General features: G+C 36.6%; 1 protein-coding gene across 1 annotated transcript in view; it reads right to left on the bottom strand.

Moving 5' to 3' along the window:
- The window catches only part of SPAG17 (sperm associated antigen 17), a 266,279-nt gene that overhangs the window by 205,589 nt on the left and 38,697 nt on the right, over window positions 1–21,993 (bottom strand). Inside the window, exon 3 of the mRNA XM_069089276.1 lies at window positions 6,290–6,361. Coding sequence (XP_068945377.1) covers window positions 6,290–6,361 — 72 coding nt within the window. The remainder of the gene's footprint in view (window positions 1–6,289; window positions 6,362–21,993) is intronic.

Raw genomic sequence — 21,993 nt, 5'->3', positions numbered from 1 at the left:
TAAACATCAGTGACTATACTGTGCTTTAATGCAAGTAATACTGTCATGAGATTTTGAGTTCTGTTTAGGGACATTTGTTTCCATACAAAATAGCTCCATGTTATTATGATTTTTTATTGCTTTTTAAGTATTTTGGACTCTCTGTGAGTATCTCATATGGTAAGTATACCACAGCTTCTTCTATGAATACAAATAGACAACTCTTCTGCAATTTAGAGTCTTATAGGGTTGCTTAGAGCAGAATTATCAAGGACACACAATACTTATGAATGTTGGGAGAAATGAATATTTCTCTCTTATATTTAAAAATTATTTATTGTATTAGGAACAACATTTTCCCCTTTTCTTTTTCCCCATCCAGAAACCAACCAGTGTGAGAAATCTCTTTTAAAGGTTTACTCAGGCCAAGATCTAATAAGACAGTAAAAAAAATTCTAAGTTTGGGCTAATGGGAGGATTCTTGCTCATTGTGTTTGCTCCGATAGGTCTGGGGAAATTTTAATTCTCTCTTTTGTCAAGATAGGTGATAGGGACATTGCTGTCTCTTTGACCAAGATTTGGGTGATCCAAGTCACATACTCCAAGACTCTCATTTTTATTTAGTCCACCTCCCATTGTGTTAATCAGAGTTGATTGGTAACCCTTCTGGAACACCTACTCTTCAAAGTGCATATAAACTGTGAGCCCATCATCATGAGGGATCTTTGGTCTAAGAAAGATGGTCAAATGACCATCTTTTTATTAATAATGTATTGGCTTCATTAATAAAATAATAAAGTTACCCAGAAACTATGTCCATCAGAATTTTTTAATCATCACAATGTAAATGGGGAATATTTAGCAAAATAAGTAAAAATACAATAAAACATAGAAAATATTGCATTTTAGAACAAAGTCAATTTACTGCCACAGAGATCCTTATGTAGGGATTAGTGGTCCTCATTTCTATTTGAGTTTGAGGCCACTGGCTTAGAGAACTAAGAAGTGAAGTTATTTGTCCATTGTTACAAAGCCAGTATGTAGGGCAGGAAATGAATACAAATATTTCTGACTCTAAGACCAGCATTCTATCCACACCACCATGTTGCCTTTGTTACTATCTTCTAATTTTCTGCTTCTAAAATGTGATAGGCTGGGGAACAAGATATCTGATTTGATTCAACAAGCTTTATTGAGTGCATACAATGTGCAAGACATTATGCTTGATGGAATTGTGTTTAAAACAAGAAAAGTCTGAGTGAGGACCTAAGGGATTTTCCTATGAATAAAGTGCATGAGTTTTAGAACATGTTTCTATAACATCTGTTTGAGCCCTTACCATACATGCCCCTTTCCTTAAGTCCCTTTTGTATATCAGGCCTAAACTTTATTTATTGACTTTGATCCCCAAGAATTAACCTTTTCCTACTTTCCTGCTACAGACTTAGGCTTTCCTTGTGGACTCTGTGACTTTTTCTGAATGACCCAATTATTTCATTTATTTTGCCTGTTGGGATCTCATTTATTACTAAACTGTGCTCTGGACGGTTGAGGTGGCTATAGAAGTGGTCCCCAGATAAATGGGGGATTATTATGAAATAATATTAGAGATAAACCATTGCCTTTGCAGAATTCGTATTTTAATTTGAATTGCTTTCTCTCAGCAATAGGTAATGTGTATGATATCCAAATAATTGATTGGATAGGAATAGATGGCTTCTGAAGTTCCTTGCAATTCTGAGATTCTGGTTAATTTGGTCAGCTAACCAGCCAAACTGCTGATTAGTGTAGTAAAAGAACATATTGGTGGTCTAACCTATTTTGATCAAATATTCATCTAGAAATTTACCATGGCATGAATTATGGGGAGTGCCATCTTTATTTCCTCTAATTTTTTCCTCCAGATAGAAAACTGCAGAGGTGACTTAATTCAGACTCGAAATACGTCTCACTATATAAGGAAGACAGTGCTAAGGAAATTATATGAAAGTCAAAGTGAGAATTAAACTTACTTTATTTTATTTTTTAGCTTTTTGGAGGGGGGAATGTAGGGCAATTGGGGTTAAGTGACTTGCCCAAGGTCACAGCCTGGTTTTTGTGTTAAGTGTCTGAGGTCGCATTTGAACTCAGGTCCTCCTGACTCTAGGGCTGGTGCTCTATTCACTGCACTACCTAGCCTCCCCTTAAACTTACTTTATGCTGCGCAGTATCGTAAAGTTACCCGCTGAGCCACACTTGGCAACATCATAGTTAATAACTGGCACCAATTACTATCTAAATTCTTAGGATTCATGGTATTCAATGGATCTTATTGATTGAGGGAATGACTATTTATCATGAATAGGGCAGAGCATCCTTGGGGCAAAACTGTGGCTTCCAAGAGTCAGATGGACTAGATTGCTTATTTTTATTAATGGGGCAGTATCCCCTCAGTTCAAAATGGACTGATTTCTTTAAAAAATGATATCTCTTCCATTGTTCAGGTATGATAGACCTTAGACTAGAGGGAGTAAGAAACTGCTTTTCCACTGGGGAAAGGGCTAAGGAGTAATTTTGGATGCTACTAATAAGGTCCATGACTAAGATCATGTAACTCAACTTAGCCAGCAATATATGCTCTCCTAGAAAGGGAGACAGAGTTCTCTCTTGTGGTTCCCTTATCTTCTGGAAGATGGAGAGGTAGGAAGAATAGTGAATCCTCTTTCCTTTTTCTAATGGACAGAAGAGTGACAAGAAGTCTTTTCAATTCCTTTTATTTCTTGTCCTCTGTATTTTCTAGGAGTTGGAAAGTCCCCTTGGCCTAGGACATGTATTGATTTCCATCCTTTTTATTTTTTTGCTCTTTGGAGGGCAATTGGAGTTAAGTAACTTGCCCAAGGTCATACAGCTAGTTAAGTGTTAAGTAGCTGAAGCCGGATTTGAACTCAGGTCCTCCTGACTCCAGGGCCGGTGCTCTATTCATTGTACCACCTAGACACCCCCGATTTCCATCCTTTTTAAAGGAATATTCATTTAAAGGAATAATTATTTTTATGATCTGGACCTGTGAATTCATCATTATAATGGAATTCTCAAGGTCAAAATTCCTTTCACTCTCGCAGATGGTGTCTGTGTAATTTATGTCTTAGATTATTACCTGATGCATTTGTTAAGAGTTTGAGTGGTCCATGGTCACTTGGCTTATATATGGCAGAAGCAGGAGCTGACTCAAGTCTTCTTAACTCTGATTCCTACCCTCTATGTATTATTCCATGCTGCTTTTGTCTAGGGTTACTATTAAGAATTCTATTTTCATTTTTTTTAATAGATTTGCATGTTTGTAACTAAGCTAGGAATCTCCTTAATAGTCCAAGTATTTCATAGGTTAGTATTTATCCTAGATTTGTATGTTCAATATTGAACTAAAAAAATTTCTCCTTTGGTGCAAGTGCTTGATAGTTATATACACACACACTACATATATGTGCATATGTATATATAAATACACTGTTCATATATGTATGTATATATTATAAATATATCTGTATGTATGTATGAAATGTATGTGTGTATATACATACATGCATGCATGGATACATATTTTTTCCTTTGAGCAAAATTGTGTCATTATTTTGTGCGTTTAACCCTCAAGGTATTCTAATATCTGATGCTTAGAAGATCTAAAGAGTACTGCCCTCAGTGTATTTGGGATACAGAAGGCTCCGTGATAGTAAAGGTACCACAACCCTCACCCTGGTCTCAAGTCACGTACTTAAGAATGCCCTGCTCTAACCAAGACCTGGAAAAATGTTCTCTTGGACAAAGATGTCCCTTGTTGCCCCTCTTCTGTCTTCACCAATGCTTGCGTCTCCCTGACTGCAGAGGTAGCTTCCTCCAGAAATGACATTTGGTGGGAATCCTGGTGTCACTAAGGGGACATGGCCATTGTCACTAACTCCGTGTGCTCTGAGGTGGCATCTCAGAACAAATTATGGAAAGGCCGCTCATCAAGAGGGATGCTGCCTATGCTTGTGAATATGGATTTTTCTTTTATGTTCTTTATTGATTTTACTCACAGAATGTTCCATGACATTAATGAATATCTTGTGTACCAAAGGTCCAATTCCCGCCTCATTCTTTATTCTTCTGGAATCATTCAGAGAAGGGTATGTGAGAGGGTCAGAGAGGTTCACTGCCCAAATGTTCCACTGGAAGGGCCTGGTAGAACCAGATGTGAAATGGACCTCCCTGGAGTGAACAGTATGCAATGGAGGAGAGCCATAGCACATATTTGAGGTTCGAGTTTTTCTTAAGTAGCTTTAGGTTTACCATGATGTGATATTCCACATCCAAGTCAAAAAGCCTGTTGGGATTACATGTCAAAACATGCATGTTATCATTTCTGCTTTTAAAAGAGCATCTTTGAAGTAGAAAGCAGCCCTCAGTAGGCTAATGAGTCCCAGCACAGAAATTGGGCACTGCTTACTGTAGTCTGTGCTGTTTTAGAAAGAAAATTCCAATGATTTGAATTCAGGTATCATGTGAAACTCCAGCCAGAGTTCAAATACTTGGTTAAGTCTTTATAACAAAAGATTCAAGGTGTATTATATATCTCCATCAAGTTAGAGCAAGTTCATTTCCATGATGAGAAATGTCCACAGAGAGCTAGTATTATAAAATTCACAATCCCACCAATAGTTTTGTTGCTGTTCAGTCATTACAGTCGTGTCTGACTCTTTGTAACCACATCTGGGATTTTCTTGGCAAATAGACTGGAGTAGTTTGCTATTTTCTTCTCTAGCTCATTTTACAGATGAGGAAACTGAGGCAGGTTAAGCTTCCTTTCTAGAGTCACACAGCTAGTAAATATCTGAAGTTGGATCAACAGTAAATAAACCCAAAAGGACACATTAAGAAAATACTCAGCCATTTCTACAAATAGACTGCAACTAAAAAACAAAAACAAAAAACCCTAAAAAATGAACTGAAATAAAAAAGAACCATTTTGAAATCTGCCAAGACCTGAGACACATTAAAAAAGTTTATTAGTCATCATTGGGCCAAGATACAAATACGTTCTTTTTAGAAGAATCCAAAAATCTTTATGCTCTAGGTCTGTAGGAACATAAAACCCTGCTTGAGAAATTTTTAAGCAATCTTCTAATTAATCACAGGATTTTATAGCCTCTCACAGGCTGTAAGTTAAACTTTAACAAGGCAGGGCCAAAGGAAGTCCTGGTGCACTGAGCATGGCTGGGTCAACCAAACCAGACCTTTATGTCAAGCAGCTGCTACAGACAGAATGGGCCATGAATCTAGATGGTGGCACTTCAATTCTTACACCGATGAAAGGGGGGAGGTGAAACATGAAAATAGCCTAGAAACTGATGGGAAAGCAATCTGCAAGCAAAATATTTCTCCAGGGCTTGGGAAAAATACATGGCAGGCAATGAAGTATGGTGAGAAGAGCCCTAACTTTGGAATCATGGGACCTTGGTTCAAAGCCCATTTCTGACACTTAATACTTGGTGTGACCATGAGCAAGTAAGTTAACCTCCCTGGACCTCAGTTTCCTTATCTGTAAAATATAAGGGTTGAATCAGTTGCACACCAAGTTTCCTTAAAAATATATTTATAATCATATGCACATTTTCCCATTGTGATCTTTGTGAAACTAATGCTATGTGGTCATTATGTGATCTTTTATAATATGTACTCCTACTCAGAAATTTTCTTTAACAGAAGTGACCCAAGAACTATAGACATTATTCCTAGATAATTTTTTTAAGTTAACAGTGATACTTAAACAATTTTAAATATTTAGAGGTATTTTGTTTACTTGTTTTCCTTTCTTTGACATTTACATGAACTCTGAAAGAAAATATCTGAGAAAAGAGGTTGATTGATAGAGCAGGATAAATAGCTAGGACACACACATATGTGTTTGTTTATAAATACACATACATAAATATATACACACATACAGACACAGGTATTACACATATCATATATATGTATATTTTATATACACACATAGATTGCTGCAATAACAGAATAGATCTCCCCCCCCCCCCAACCACACATACACATGTAAATCACCAAGAGGGAAGCTGGAAACTAGTTGGGACAAGCTGGCATCTGGCTACTTTAAACAAAGGTGGAAATGGTTGTTCATTCAGTCCATTTGTATTTGTCTTGTGTCATTATAAGATCAGAATACTGGAAGAAATTCCTTTGTTGTCAATGACTAAATTGGGAAATATGACCGTTACATTGTTGCCTCTATTTTCATTTTTCTAAAAGTCAATTTTCAGTAAGTATTTTTACCCACCTCATAATACAAGGGTGCAGGTACAGCATGTTTCTTTCCTTTTGGAGGTGGGGGTGGAGGAGGTGCATTGATCTGTAAGACAAGTAAAAGCATTGAGAATGAGTAGGAAGTATGGAACAAAAGAAAGACCTGCTTGTTATATGCAGAGACCTGAAAAAGTAACTACAAAACAACCAAAGAGATTTTTGCTTTACCATTCTTGCTTTTTGGTATCTCCCAATGGCCCTAGCCATTCAGAGAAGGAAACTTATTCTGGGATATTTGTATGGCATAGTGTTGTCTTGAGAGGTTGTGTGTATTCCCAAAAAAGACATTGCAAAAGAAGGGTGGCAATGATTTACTCTGGCATCAAGATTCCTAGGCAGAATATGGAAGTGTCTTCCTGGTGAGCCAAAGGAAGAGAAGCCAGTGGGCCCTCTCAGCAATGAGTCCAGCCTCTTTGCTCAAAAAATAAACAAACAGACAAACAAATAAAAACAAAACTCAGCAATGGTCCAGAATTTGCTGGAAGCCATTGAAGGCTATGAAGAATTCACATACTAGTGTAAGAGATGGGGGAGGTGATCTCCCATCTCAAGCTTAGATTGTAGTCACAGAATGTAGTCACAAATGATGAGGTTTTAATGTGTTAACAAGGTGTCACATGCTGTGATCCCTTTATGAGATGAGAACACCTTTCTGAGTCCAGAAGGGAACAAATGATTCACTGAGCAAACAAATTAGCCCCCCACCCTTGGGGACTTTAAATAGCTAAACCCTGGATGAATTTCAACAGTGTAAAGTGAGAGAGATTACAAGCCATGAGATGCCTGTCTCTTTCTCATTATCCTCCATCTCCATTTGCCATGTTAATGTTGAAGAGAAGCTTCCAACAGGACTAATAAGTGTGTAGGTTTGTAGAGACTAGAGCTTTTCTCTCTCCTCCCCCCCCCCCCATTTCCTGACTCAATGCTTGGTTTATTAAAAGAATTCACACAATTGGGAATTACCAAATTAATCCTACTGAGAGAAATCACTAAACTAGACCAATGAACTTAATAAATTATGTTTCTCCCTTCTGTTTTATTTATTATATGTGGTGGGAAATTATTAATTATTTAGTTCATTATTTAGTGTTTTTCTGGTTATTTTGAATTTTGCTGAACAAAATTGTTTCTATTTTTTAAATGATGGTTTTCTATATAGAGATAATTTTTAATTGTGACCTGAGTTGGTATTTTTATAATAGAGTGTGATATGTGAGGAGGATGGATTGTTAATAATTGATTACATCATATTCAACTGTCTGAGAAATCTTCTTTCCTGCCTGGTGATCAAAAGAATCACCTAGGGGCTTAGAACTTTCTTCTTCTTTTTAAAGCTTCCTGACTTTACAGGGAGAGAAACCAGATGGAGTTGGAACCCTTATGCTAGCAAAAACTTTCATGAGTTAATCTTATTATCTTCAAGAAGATAAGCCACTCTTCATCAGGAATTTGGGGGTTTTCTTCATTCCTTGAAGTGCAAGAAGGGGAAGGGAAATAAGGCAGTAGATAGAGTGCTGAGCATGGGCTCAGCAAGATTTGAACTCAAATCCAGCCTTAGACCCTTACTAGATGTATGATCCTGGGCAAGTCATTTAACTTCTGTTTGCCTCAGTTTCTTCATCTGTATATAATAGCATCTTCTTCAAAGAGTTGTTGTGAGGATAAAATGAGATAATAATTATAAAGCAGTTAACATGGTGCCTGACACAAAGTAAGTGCCTGTAATGGGAATGCAAATTTGGAAGATCTTCCCTGCCCCTAGGTTAAAGTGCACCTGAAGCCTGGGGTGGGAGGCTTGTTTTTCATTAGATACTTTTTGATTGGCCAGTGGGTCAATAAGGTTGTTACATTCTCTGAGCCAGGAGAAGGCTATATAAGCCCTGATGTGAGGCTTCATTTTGGGGGCTCACTTTGAGAAGTGTTCTGTGATTTGATATGGATTCTGGGAAGGCATTGTCCAGAGCCTCCCCAGCTTTGAAAAACCCAGATGTGGAAACCCAGATGTTGACTGGGTATGGATGTAATGGTTGGACAGTTTGGAAATCTGTCTACTTGATCTGTTTCTGTCTTGATAATTCTGCCTGTATACTTTGAAGTTCAGGGTGCTGACCTTTTCCCCTGAACAAGGTAAATGATATATGTCTGACTGATTAAAGTAAGCTTGTTAACCCATTTTGAGTTGCTTTCCTTTAACAAAGCAGATCCAAGAACCTGTATGGGCAGCAAACCCTGAGGACGCACTTGGGGTGCTTGCTGCTACAAAATGGCGTCACGAACAGGATCTGCAGAGTAAAAGGAAAGTATGGGGACTGGGATAATTGTTTGTTTCCCAGTTGTGGTAGCTGTGATTCTGTGGAGCCATGGAGCAGGAGAGAAGAATGGCCTGCATGCGGACTTCACTGAGCTGAGAGCAGGAATGGTGAGCTGCCTGCATCGGGACCTGGGCAGAAGCCAGGAGCGGCTGCCACCTGCGGGAGGAAAAGGAACCCAGGAGTTCGGAATTCAGCCACAGGAAAAGATAAGAACTGAGCAGCAAAGCAGGGGCACTGAGTGTGTTTCCTGGCTGCATCCCACAGTTTGGGACCCAGGGGGAGGATGGACTTGTGACTATGGTGGGTGGGATGATGTGCCTTGGATCCCCAGGGACCCCACCTTGTTGGTTTTGTTGCCCAGCCCCCTCTCTGTGCTTGGAGGCAGGGGCTGGAGCTGTGTGAGGGGAAGGTTACCCCTCCCCCCTCCCCCAGAGAACTTTATTTGAACTCTTGTTTTGAATTGAGGTGGTAATGCAATGTACTTTGTGTTTGTTTAAGGCCCAGTGGCCACTTTGGTAACTTTAGTTCTGTTCTTTGAAAATGTGACCTAAGAGATGTTTAGTGCTGATTCAAAAGTAAATTGTCTATGCTATGGGCATGAAAGATCTTGGGGCCGAAAGTAATGGGAATGCAAATTTGGAAGATCTTCCCTGCCCCTAGGTTAAAGTGCACCTGAAGCCTGGGGTGGGAGGCTTGTTTTTCAGTAGATACTTTTTGATTGGCCAGTGGGTCAATAAGGTTGTTACATTCTCTGAGCCAGGAGAACGCTCTATAAGCCCTGATGTGAGGCTTTGTTTTGGGGGCTCACTTTGAGAAGTGTTCTGTGATTTGATATGGATTCTGGGAAGCCGTTGTCCAGGGCCCTCCCGGCTTTGAAAAACCCAGATGCTGATTTGGTATGGATGTAATGGTTGGACAGTTTGGAAATCTGTCTACTTGATCTGTTTCTGTCTTGATAATTCTGCCTGTATACTTTGAAGTTCAGGGTGCTGACCTTTTCCCCTGAACAAGGTAAACGATATATGTCTGACTGATTAAAGTAAGCTTGTTAACCCATTTTGAGTTGCTTTTCTTTAACAAAGCAGATCCAAGAACCTGTATGGGCAGCAAACCCCGAGGATGCACTTGGGGTGCTTGCTGCTACAGTGCCACATGAATGTTAGCTAAGCTATTATTATTACTACTGCTGTTATATTAAATTCAAATACTGTCATTTGCTCAGTCATTTAACAATGGATGGGCACCCACTTTATTTCCAATTCTTTGCTAAAACAAAAAGTGCTGCTAAAATGTGCTTGTACTTATGGGCCTTCTTCCTCTTTCTTTCATCTTTCTGCTATACCTACAGTCTGTACTGCCCCTCCCTGGATTGATTGTCCCAAGTCAAGGGTCTCCAGCCTTGCAGCTGCATTATTGATGACTCCTATGCCTGTGCAGAAACCTGAAAATGCAAAAGAGTATACTCTTTAAGGGACCTCAAGAAAGAAGACCTATTTGCTTCTGATATCCTCTTAAGTGCCTTAGGTTTACCAAAGAATGTGTCAGCAAAGGTTCCTCAGATAAGTCAAGCCGCTTTTATCTTGTAAATAGCACTATTTGTACCACAACCTTCTTTCTGACTGTAATGAGGTTGTTCTTGTACATTCTCAGTTTATCACTGACACTCAAAATTATGTGCCTGATGGTGAGCATGGAGGTACCCATTTGGGAAACTGCAGGGACCTGCTTCTAAGAGAAGACATCCTGTGTTACTCTACCAGGTAGGTTGGAATAGACTTTTTCCATTGGCAGAAGAGTCAGAACTAGCTGTGTTTTTAAAAATACTAGACTGGAACAGTCTTACTCTCTCCTTCTGGCAGTGTTCTACTACTCAGTTCCAATGTTCCCGTCTTCTTTCCTTCTCTCAAAAAGTTGTCATTTTCTTCTCTCCCACCCCATTTTTTACAAGTTTGATGAATGTGAGTTAGGATCTCAGGTTTTTTTTAAATTTTCATTTCTCTTATAATTATTGATTTGAAGCATTTTTAATATGCTTGTTGATGGATTGCCTTTCTTCTTTTGGAAACTGCCCATTCATATCCTTTGACTATCTTTTGGAGAATAGTGTGGAAATTTCTTAATTGGATACAAACAAGATTGTCCATTTTATATTTTATGATCCTCTCTAAATTCCTTATTTCATCAAAAACATTCCTCTATCCATAGATATGAAAGTTATCACCTTCTCCTATTATACAATTTATTCATGATATGCCCATTAATATATAGGTCATGTATCTATTTGGAACTTATTATTTTGCTTGATTATCTTTATAACTTATTATATATATAAATAATATATAATTATAACTTATTATATTACTTGATTATCTGAATTTAATTGCTTTCAGACTACTTCTAATATTTCTCATCAGTTTTTGTTGAATAGTGAGTCTTTACCTTATTATTTGAAATTTGCCTCTTTGAATTTTAAGAAAAATTCTTTTTATCTTTTTGGGTCATGACTTTTTGATGGGCTTATTTTCTAATTACATTTTGGCTACAATTCATTAACTTGGTTTTGTATTCTTTTATTGCTGAAAGTGTTTCAAGATACACATTTTCCCCTAAAGATTACTTTGGCTACATTGTAAATGTTCTGGTATGTTGTCTCATTGCTGTTGTTTTCTTTAATGAAATTATTTATTATTTCTATGATTTGCTCTTTGACTCAACCATATGTTCTTTTTAATACTTAGTATTAAAGTATTTGGTTTCTATAAGATCATTATGGATAATAATTTTTATTGTACTGTTTTATATTAAATGTGAGTCACTAGAGGACTGAGATAATATTATAAAAATTTCTTTGACTCCCCAATGTTTAGCATAATGCCTGGCTTATAGTGTTTAATAAATATGGACTAACTATAAAGGATGTGCTTACTATTTCTGTTTTTGTTTATGAGGGTTTTATGCCCTTGTACATAGTTACATTTTTGTAAAGGTGTCATATAGAGCTAAGAAAAAAAAAATATGTATAATCCTTTCTATTTAGTAATTGCCAGAGGTCAAATTATCACTAAATGAAAAAAAAACAATTCTATTCAAGTTCATAACTTCATAAGGATTATTGTTTATCCATGTAGGATTGTAAATAGTTCAACTTGAATAAGTTCCTTATGGTTTATTTTTCCCTTTTACCTTCTCATGCTTCTCTTGATTCTTGTATTTGGGTTAGGCTATTTTTAAGGTGTTATTTTCTTCATTATTTTTGGGTTTCCTTTAGCAGGCTGTTGACTTACTTTTCATGATTTCTTACATCATTCTCATTTCTCTTCCCAATTTTTCCTCCACTTCTCTTACTTGATTTTCAAAATCCTTCTTGAGCTCCTCCATGGCCTGTAACCAATTCATATTTTTCTTGGAAACTTTTCATGCAGGAATTTTGACTTCTTCTGGTTCTATGCTTTGATCTTTTTCGTCCCCAAAAAAGGATTCTATATTCTGATTGTGCTTCCTCTGCTTGCTCATCTTGCCAGCCAATTACTTGACTTTTAAACTCTTTGTTATGGTAGAACTGTGCTTCCAGAGTGGAGAGAGCTGTGTCTCAAATTGTGAGGGTTTTGGGATTTGTCAGAAGTCTGAGGAGCATGCCCTTTCTACAGCCACCACAAGCTCTGGCACATTGGCCACACACCCCAGGACTACCACCCAAGACCATGATCCAAATCCAAGCAGGTCAAAGAAAGAGCAATGACCCTCTGAATGGTTGCTTAGTCCGCCTAGGATCTGCAGGCCAGGAGCTCTGGAGTCAGCCACGTGGCAGAACTGCAGCTGCTGTGTGCCTCTGCTGCCTCTTGCCCTGAGGGCAGGGGCTGGACCATGCTCTTCTCCACCTAGTTCCAACAGAGTTCCCTACTATTTTTTAAATTTTACTTTCTCTTTGGGGTTTATGGGTTGAGAAGCCTGGAAACCACCACAGCTGCCTGTGATTCACTCTCCTGAAGTCTGCTCTGGCTGGTCTGTGCTGCTGGTCAGGGCTGCCCTGGGTCTGGACCCAGGAGGCTAATGTGGGACTGTGCTCAGCAACCAACTTGGTGTGATAGACCCTTTGTTGGCTTTCCAGGCTGCCTTCAGCAGGAGATTTGTTTCTCTCTCTGTCACTTTGTGGGCTCTGTAGCTCTAAAATTTGTTTAGTCATATTTTATAGGTATTGGAAGTGGTTGGAGTGGGAGTTCAGCCAAGTTCCTGCCTTTATTCTGCCATCTTGGCTCTGCCCCCTGCTTATTTCTTTTAACCATGTCTATTTTTACTGTTGTTTTGTATGAGATTGTGATTGTCCCTGCTTTTTTGATTTTCATTTGAAGAATACTTTCTGCTCTAGACCCTCATTTTAAATCTGCATGAATCTTTCTCTTTTCTAATTCATTCTTCTCTTCTTTTCAATTTTGTGGATGAATTCATATCATTCTTACTCAGTCGTGATGGTTGAATGTTCATCTATCTTCATCATAACTTCTTATATTTTTACCTCTTTTCCTCCCATGTTACTCTTTACAAAGAAGGATAAAGAGAAGGAATTTGATAAACATTACTAGACTATAATTGAAATACTCTTATTTCCAATCATATGCCCCTCTTACCTTCACCAGGGTGAGACTGTGAGCTCTGGCTCTTACTCCTTCCTTCTCAATATTTAATCCTTCTTTTTGATAAACTTTCCAGTAGTGAATTTTGTTTTGCTTGTGATTATTTCTTACCTGCATTTATTTTCCTTGCCCTTGTCCCTGCCTACATCCCTGTTAAATTTGATGTAATTTTCCAAATCATTTTTGTGTGTATGTATTTATGTGAGCATGTTTAAAGAGTCTTAGGAGATGCCCACTGTGTCTATCCTGTCCTCCCATATTATTTTCATGCGTCAAAATTTATTACAAAATAGTAATTTCCTTTATTCTTTTCTCATGTATTCCATTATTCTCCCATTATTTCTACTCCTAAAATTAAAAAAGTAACACAGAATGATACCCAGATCCCATATGAGTCTTATTTAGTTTTTTTTGGTAACCTTTAAATAATTTGGATTCCAAAAGGACACTTGTTTGTCTCCTCCCATTAGAATATACGTGCTTTATCATTGTTCAGTGGTTTCCAATTTATTGAGTGTATTTACCTTTTTTAGGTTTCTCTTCATTCCAGTGCTTGCATTTCAGTTTCTATTCCTCTTGAATGCTCCAAAGTCCTCTATTCTAATAAAGATACACTTTCCCCCTGTAAGATTATACTCCATTTTTAGAATAAGTTATTTTTAGGTATAAGCTTTTAGTGTATTATTTTTTTCATTTTGTTGATTTGATTTTTTTCTCTCTTCTTTTGGAAGATAAAAAGTTTATCAGTTTTATAAGTCTTTTCAAAGAAACCACTTTTAGTTTTGTTTTTCAGGTCTATAGTTTCTCTTCTAATTTTCAAAGTTTATTTTTTTGTACTTCTTTTGGATTTACTTATTCATTTTCTATTTTTAAAATACATATTCAGTCCATTAATCATTCCTTTTCTATTTTGTTGATATTTTGGGGATGCACATACACATGTGTACATGTTAGCACACACATGAATGCATGTATGTGTGTATATCCCTCTAGGGACTGCGTTTGCTGCATCCTAGAAATGCTGGTATGCTGTCTCATCATTATCATTGTCTTTCACAAAATTATTGATTATTTTATTATTTGTTTTTTGACTCAGTAATTTAGAATTTATTATTAATTCTCCACTTATGTCTGTGTCTTTTGCTTGTGTTCCTTGAATTACCATTTTATTTTATTACCTGTAAAATGTGTTTAGTATTTTAGAATTTTTGCATTCCTTTGAAGTTTCTGTGTTCTAATACACTGTATTGTTTTTGAAAAAAAGTATATTTGGTAATGTGAAATACGTGCATTTTCTAGCAGTCCCATTCAGAAGGTGTCATAATTTTTTTATTTATAATTCTTCCAACAATTTGTTCAAGTGTATTTCTTTCCTTTTATTCTTTCTGCTAGATTTGTTCAACAATGAGAAATAACCTTTAATTGTCTCCTACAATTATGATGTTTCTATCAATGTTTCTATTTCTTCTTCTTCATTTAGTTAATTTGTCTTTTATTAATTTAGATGCTATGACATTTAGAGCATACAAGTGTAACATTAATGTTGTGAGTCACCCCCCATTCCATACAATATCATGTAGTTTCCTTGTTTTTCTCTGTTTATATTTGAATTTTTGCATTTCCTTTGTCTAATAACATGATTACAATTCCTGTATTTTTGGATTTCCCTGATGATGCACAGCAAATTTTGTTCTGGCCCCTTATTTTTATTCTATGAGTCTCTTTGGTTTTTAGATGCTTTTATTTTTTATCCAATCTGGCATTCTTTTTCACTCTATTGAATAGCCTAATTCAACAATATCCAAAGTTATGTTTTCTTCCTGTTGTGTCTCTATTTTTTTTTTATTTAGGAACCTTTTTTGTTTCCCATTTCTCTTTAAATTCAATGCCCTGCTATAACAATTAATTGTGCTTAATTTACTTTAAGGAAATCCAATTCCCACAGACTCTTTTCTCTGTAAGGGATGATTGAATTTTGTTTTCACAGACATCATACAAACATAATTTGTGGAACCTAAGGAATCATACTTGTTATTAATGTAAGAGATAAACTGACTGCAGAAGAAAGCAGTGGGGGATGTTAGCCACTTATTATTAATCAGCATATCTAAAAGAAGATTTATTTTTTTATTTTTATTTATTTATTTTTTATTTCTTTAATTTCTTTATTTAATTTAATTTCTTTATTCTCCAAGAGTGTCTTCTTCTTTTGTATCAAAAACTGATGGACCAGGTATAGCTCACCAAAGATGGGGTCCATTAACCCAGACATTGTCTAGATAATAGGAGTCTTCTTATTGGATATCCTGGGTTGAATCTTCAATTCACACTGTTGTCAATTCTCTTAACAATTGAGAAAATTTCTTTCTCATGCTATGGAAATCATAAAATCTGAGTGATGTAGACATCGGGGATAAGAGTAAAAATATTTATGGTTTTTTATTTCCTTTACTAAATAATATATAAAGAGAATAAGAATGAAGGGGGGAAGGAAATAGAAATGAACAGAATGTAAACAAGGGCCAAGACCCACGTAGGGGTGAGGTTTAGGTGTTTTCAGATAGGCTGTGAACCCTGTGATCCTTGACCAATGGGAGACAAAAGGGAAATGCAAATTGGGATAGAAATAATAAAAGTACTTTGTAATTGTCTTAAAGCATGCCTGTACCTGTTAGGTTACCCTTTTCCACAAGGGGGTGAAGGCCAGGTCACCTGTCCAAAATGACGTGAAATAAAAAATCTTTTTTTTCTTCTAAATTCATTAATGGCCAGGTGCAGTTTTTTTTTTTTTGGTATGATGGTTATTTCTCACATTCTCTATTCCTTTAACACTCTCCTCTTCCCATTTGTCTACTCTTTCTTTAGTTTTTCTCTTTTATTTCGAGTCTTTCCCCTCTTTCCTTTTTTTCTCTTCTCAGTTAAGTGGCTAATTTCAAAATCCCTCTTCTCCTCCTTCCCCTCCTTCCAACTTCTTGTGTTGGCTACTTTTCTTCCTACAAATTTCTCTAAGAAGGATTACTTCAACTTGCTTTCTTCATTTATTCTCCTTACTTTCTGTCAATTTTTAACTTTCATTTTTAAATTTATGTTTTGTATATTTATTTATTTTTACTTTGGTCTTTTTGGAGTTCCTCATGGAGTTAAAGTTTACAAGTACCAAGTTTAAGTTTTCCCTTTGGAATGATTTCTGTGTTACTGCTTTAATAGATCTCGTCCCCCTTTTCCCCTGAGCTTTATTCTTTTCTGTATCTGATGTCAAATTTGAACTCAGGAAGATGAGTCTTCCTGACTTCAGGCTGTACACTCTATCCCCTGTACAACTTAGCTGTCAATTAATGAAGGCATAATGAGGATAGAAGTATTGCTCCATGGCAAAAATTTCCTTGGTTCTCTAATCATGCATTTCAAGAATATTTCCCTTTTCACAGTGCTTGGCGCAATGCCTGGCTTATAGCAGAGACTTAATAAGTGTTTATTGATTGATTCTTAGTAGTAATTCTCTTTCTCAATGTCCATGTTATTTCTTCTCCGGGTCAATGTCCTCTCACTCTTGTAGGCTAGTTGCCACAAGAGCTTTCTTTTCCATTCTCCTGAAGTAAGAACTTTTCCACAGGGGCATAGTATTCAAAGCAACTGTTCTCACTGTTTACCAGTTCCCTGAAGATTGGACCCATTGTAAAATTTCTATCTAATATTACAGAAAGTGTGTCATCTTCCATGGGAGTTCTTTTTAGTGGCACAACCTACTTTAATTTGAGATCTCCTTTTTTTCTTTCCTCCTTTCAATACCTACTTTGACTACTTTTCTTTCCCAACCTCCTTTAGTCTCCCTTTTTGCTGAGAAACTACAGGATTTAGCTTTCTTTTGTTGCTCATCCTTGCCTTGATTAAAGTGTATCACCTATTTCCTTCTATTCACTGCCTCCCCTTTCCCCCACTGTACCATTTATTAGATTCTGCAGTTTAGTCTCACACAATGGACTAATCTGTAAGAGGAAATTACAAAATTTAGTCCATGGTACTTTAGGCCTTCTCCTCCCTCTCCAATATCTTTAAATTTTGGTTTTATTTTTGTCTTTTAATGTACTTTTAGAAAGAAATTTCTTAATGGTCTCTGTTTTAACACATAAATGTCTTTTTCTTTCTCTTTTTTTTTTTTTTTTGCTTGAATAGTCTCTAGAAATGGGATAATTCATTTTGTTAATTATTCTTTCCTGGATAGCTGTTTTTATTTACCTCTTGCTTTTCTTATTTGGGTTATTTGCAGGTCAAATAAACTTTTTGTGTCTTCATCTTTTGTCAGTGATGATTAGGCTCAAGTTTGCAGGTCATTTTGAGTTGGAATATATTTCCAGTTTCTGGTGGGTGTAGAATGAATATTATGTTTATGTTATTCAATTTTCCTTTTCTTTATATGAGAAAGTCTTTCTCATAGCCACTTACAGAATTCTTGGTCTGAAATTGGAATTGTTAAATTAAACAACTATGTCTTGTAACTTAAAGCAGAGGGGCTTTTTGTTTTTGTTTTACTTTGTTCAGGTGATCTGTGTTTTCTTTCAATCAGTATTGCTTTGTTTTTAGTATTCAGAATTTCTGGGCAGTTTTCTTATGTTATTTTTTAAAGTAATGATGTTCAGGATTAAAAAAAAAATTGTCATGGTTTTGTGGGAGGCCTGTCATCTTTAGATTTTATTTATGAATCTTGTCTTCATGATCAATGGTTTTGATTCCATTTACACTGTGTATTCTTTTAATTTTTAAATGTTTAAGCCTTTTGTTTTTCTTCCATAGTATCTTTCACTTCAGTATATTTGCATTCGCAATCCATTGTTCTCTCACTTCTTTGGAAAGACTAACCACTCTGGATTCGTGTTTGTTTTTTTTTTTTTTTTGTTCTGCTATTTCTGCTGTGTAGAACATAATTTCTGCCACTTTCTCCTTCCTAAATTCTACTGTCAGGGTTATCACTCTTTCAACCATTCTTGAACCCCTACTAAGATTTAATGCCCTTCTAGGGATCATTGGGTTATGTTTCTTATCAAATATTGGTTCAACTTCCTTTTTAAAAAACAATTAAAAATATATTTATAATCTTTTGGAAGTTTTGGTGATTGTGGTTCTAATTTTAATATCTTTTACCTGCTTTACTTGCTTCAGTTCATTTACCTGCTTGTGCTTCAGGTTTTAAGTTTAATTCCATTCCTTTTGAAATCTTTGGTTGCTTTTGCTTTTTTCTCTGGGTTTCTTATTCCTTTCCTTGGAAGGATATTTTCCTGGGGAATGGTCACAACACTATCTCAGTCTCTTCCAGTGTTGGGGAATTCACTGTCCTTGGTCCTTGCTTCAAGTAGCTCTTAGGAGGATGAGATTAGCTCTAACTGGATTCCATTTGTCTTTTCTTCAGACTCAAGTGTAGACATGCATGCTATATTCCCTTGTTCCCCGCCCACTTTCTTTAGTTCTTTGGATGAACTGATTCATTCAAGGAGGAGTCTGATGGTTTTTGCAGAGTTAGGGACAGTGGGGTGGTGGTCTTGCTTTTGGCCCCTTGGAATTCCCTAACATAAATGGCCATTCTAGGCAAAGTGAAGCATGGTTGAAGTTTCCTGCTTTCCCTCAACTAATGAAGGAGGTTGAGTTAAAGTTCACTACTTGCAGAACAAGGGTGATGAGGCAGCGATGGGGTAAACCAACAAAATACACGCAGCAGCAGGAAATCTGAGTGAATCCCAAAACACAAGTACATCAAGTGCTTTATATCTCCTGCTGTAACATAAAGATGGGTGAGTGAGGGCTGCTGAGTGAGCACTTCCCGAGTAATTTTCTCAATTTTCTATACATGGGGCTGTTTCATTGTTGAGCTTCTTGCTTTCTTTTCTTTTGTACTCAGTTGTAATTGCTCTACATGTGGAGCATGTCTTTTTTTATCTTTGAAAGTAGGGACTAGGAAAAAAAGTTTTATCCTTTATCTTGCTCGCGTGACCCAGAACTCTGTAATCCTTTATTATTTGCCTTTTGGAATATATTACAAGCCTTTTCTCTCCTTTAAACTACTTGCGCCAAATCTTGTTTTGATTCTGACTGTGGTTCCTTGGTCCCTCCAAGAGTTCCTGGACTATTCTTCTTTTCTGGATATTTGTAGCTTTTTTTAAAAAAATGACTTGTTAGTTCTGATTTTTCCTTGGTACCTTTAGTTTGGGGTTTCTTTCAGGAAGTGGTGATAAGTAGATTCTGTACTCAATTTTTTTTCCTTCTGATTCTAACAGATCTGACCATTTAAAAAATTATTTCTCTAAATATGGTGCCTATAATTTTTATTTAATCATGGTTTTCAGCAAGTCTGAAGATTCTTTAATTCTGTCTCCTAGATAGGTTTTCTAAATCAGTTATTTTTTTTTTATATATTTTTAAGCAATCGGGGTTAAGTAACTTGCTCAAGGTTACACGGCCAGTTATTTCTGGGTGTGGTGCTGAGTGTCTGAGCTCGGGATTCGATCTCCAGGTCGTCCCAACACTGGAGCCGGTACTCTTACTCGCTGAGCCACCTGGCCGCCCCTTAAATCAGTTATTTTTTATAATATATTCCATATATTTTCTTTTTTTAATCTATTTATTTTGTTCTATTTCTTGTTTTTCTTTCTTCCTGGAGTCATTAATTTCTCTTTGATTCTAATTTTCAGGGAGTCTCTTATTTGGGTAATGTTTCCCACCTTCTGTTCAAAGCTATTTATTCTCCTTCCAATTTTTTCACTGCCAACATTATTTCACTTATAATTTCATTTTTTTAACCTTTCAGTTAATTTCTTCTAGACTTGGAGTCCTTGTGACCAAGTTATATTTTCCCCTGAGACATACTCTCCTTATTCTTGCTAAAGGGTTTCTTCTTCTGTGTTTCTTTTGGTCCACGGTGTTTTTTTAAGCATGTGACATATTCTTCTGTTTGCTTATATCTTCAGCTCTAGGTCCTGGTTTCTGACTTTGTGTCAAGATAACCTTTTAAGTCACTATATTAATTGGAAATGACAGCAATATATTTCTTATGATATTTTCCTTCTATGGATTTCTAAAATCATATTTTGTTTTGTTTTGCAAAATGCATTAGGCAGTTTATTGCATCCTGCCTTAAAATTTCTCTTCTATTTGTAATGGGAATGTAAATTTTAAAGATTTTCCCTGCCCCTAGGCTAAAGTGCACCTGGAGTCTGGGGTGGGAGGCTTGTTTTTCAGTAGATACTTCTTGATTGGCCAGTGAGTCAATAAGGTTGTTACATTCTCTGAGCCAGGAGAAGGCTATATAAGCCCTGATGTATAGCTTTGTTTTGGGCCTCACTTTGAGAAGTGTTCTGTGATTTGATCAGATGAAACTCTGGGAAGCCGTTGTCCAGAGCACCCCGGCTTTGAAAGCCAGATGTTGATTTGGTATGGATGTAATGGTTGGACAGTTTGGAAATCTGTCTACTTGATCTTTTTCCCTGTCTTGATAATTCTGTCTGTATACTCTGAAGTTCGAGGTGCTGGCCGTTTTCCCCTGAACTAGGTGAATGATACATATCTGACTGATTAAAGTAAGCTTGTTAACCCATTTTGAGTTGCTTCCCTTTATCAAAGCAGATCCAAGAACCTGTGGTGGCAGCCACCCTGGGGACACTGGGGTGCTTGGTGCTACACTATTATAGTCCAGAAGTTTAAAAAAACAAACAAACCTTGTACTGTTATGTATCAGAACTTTTCATATTTTTGTTGCCTTTTATCTTGAATTAGATTTTAAGCTCTTTGAGGGTGAGAATTGTGTCTTCTGTTTCTTTGTCACTATCCTGACCTAATAATTACTTAAATATAATAGGTAACTTAAATATTGAGTTAATAAAGAATTATTGAATAGATTTCTAATATTTATAAACAAGTGCCTTCCCACTACAGTACATTTTCCACTTACCTACCAAAGTGATCTTCCTAAAGTATAGTCTGACCATGTCACACATTCTCCCTTCCTCCCTTCTTTGTCATAAACCCCAGCAACTCCCTAATTCCTCCAGGATAAAATATAAAATCATCTAGCCTTTAAAACTCTTTACAACCTGGTCCGTTTTCATCGTTTGAGTATTCTTACACTTTACTCTTGTTCACATACTCTATGATATAGTGACACTGGCTTTCTTCTTGTTTCTTGCATACATCTTGCATTCTGCATCTACCAATTTTGTACCTTTAAATTCCTGTCCTCCATACCTGGAATGCTCTCTCTCTTCATATGTATATTTTAATTTCCCTATCTTCTTTTAAAATTCAGCATAAATCCCACCTTCTTCATAAGGTCTTTGCCTGTCCCTCCCCAATCCCTTTCCTCCTCCCTTCCCTCCCCCTTCTCTCTGGAATCACCTCCCATTTACACTGTCTATATCTTGTAGGTAAAAAGATTGCTTGCATGCGTCCTCCCTCATTAGAATATAAGCTTCTTGAGGATAGGAACTTTGTTTTTGCCTTTCTTTGTGTATTCATAGTACCTGGCACATAGCAAGTGTTTAACAGATGCTTTTTTATGGTTGAGTGATAAAGCAGTACAGAATATCCCTCCAATGAATAAATGCTATTCTAGTCTAGTCTTCTTTTAACTTTATCTTTGAAGAAAGAAGGGAAGGGAGAAGGAGGAAGAGAGAAGAGGAGGAGAAAGAGGAAGAGGCAGAGAGACAGAGAGAGAGAGAGAGGAGGGGGAAGAAGAAGAAGAAAAAGACTAT

This window comes from Petaurus breviceps, unplaced genomic scaffold, assembly GCF_028583685.1.
Source record: "Petaurus breviceps papuanus isolate PSGF00001 unplaced genomic scaffold, PetGlider_PUasm1.0 186, whole genome shotgun sequence".
Lineage (NCBI taxonomy): Eukaryota > Metazoa > Chordata > Mammalia > Diprotodontia > Petauridae > Petaurus > Petaurus breviceps.
The sequence above is the reverse complement of the archived record's forward strand: the minus strand, read 5'-3'. Positions and strand labels throughout refer to the sequence as shown.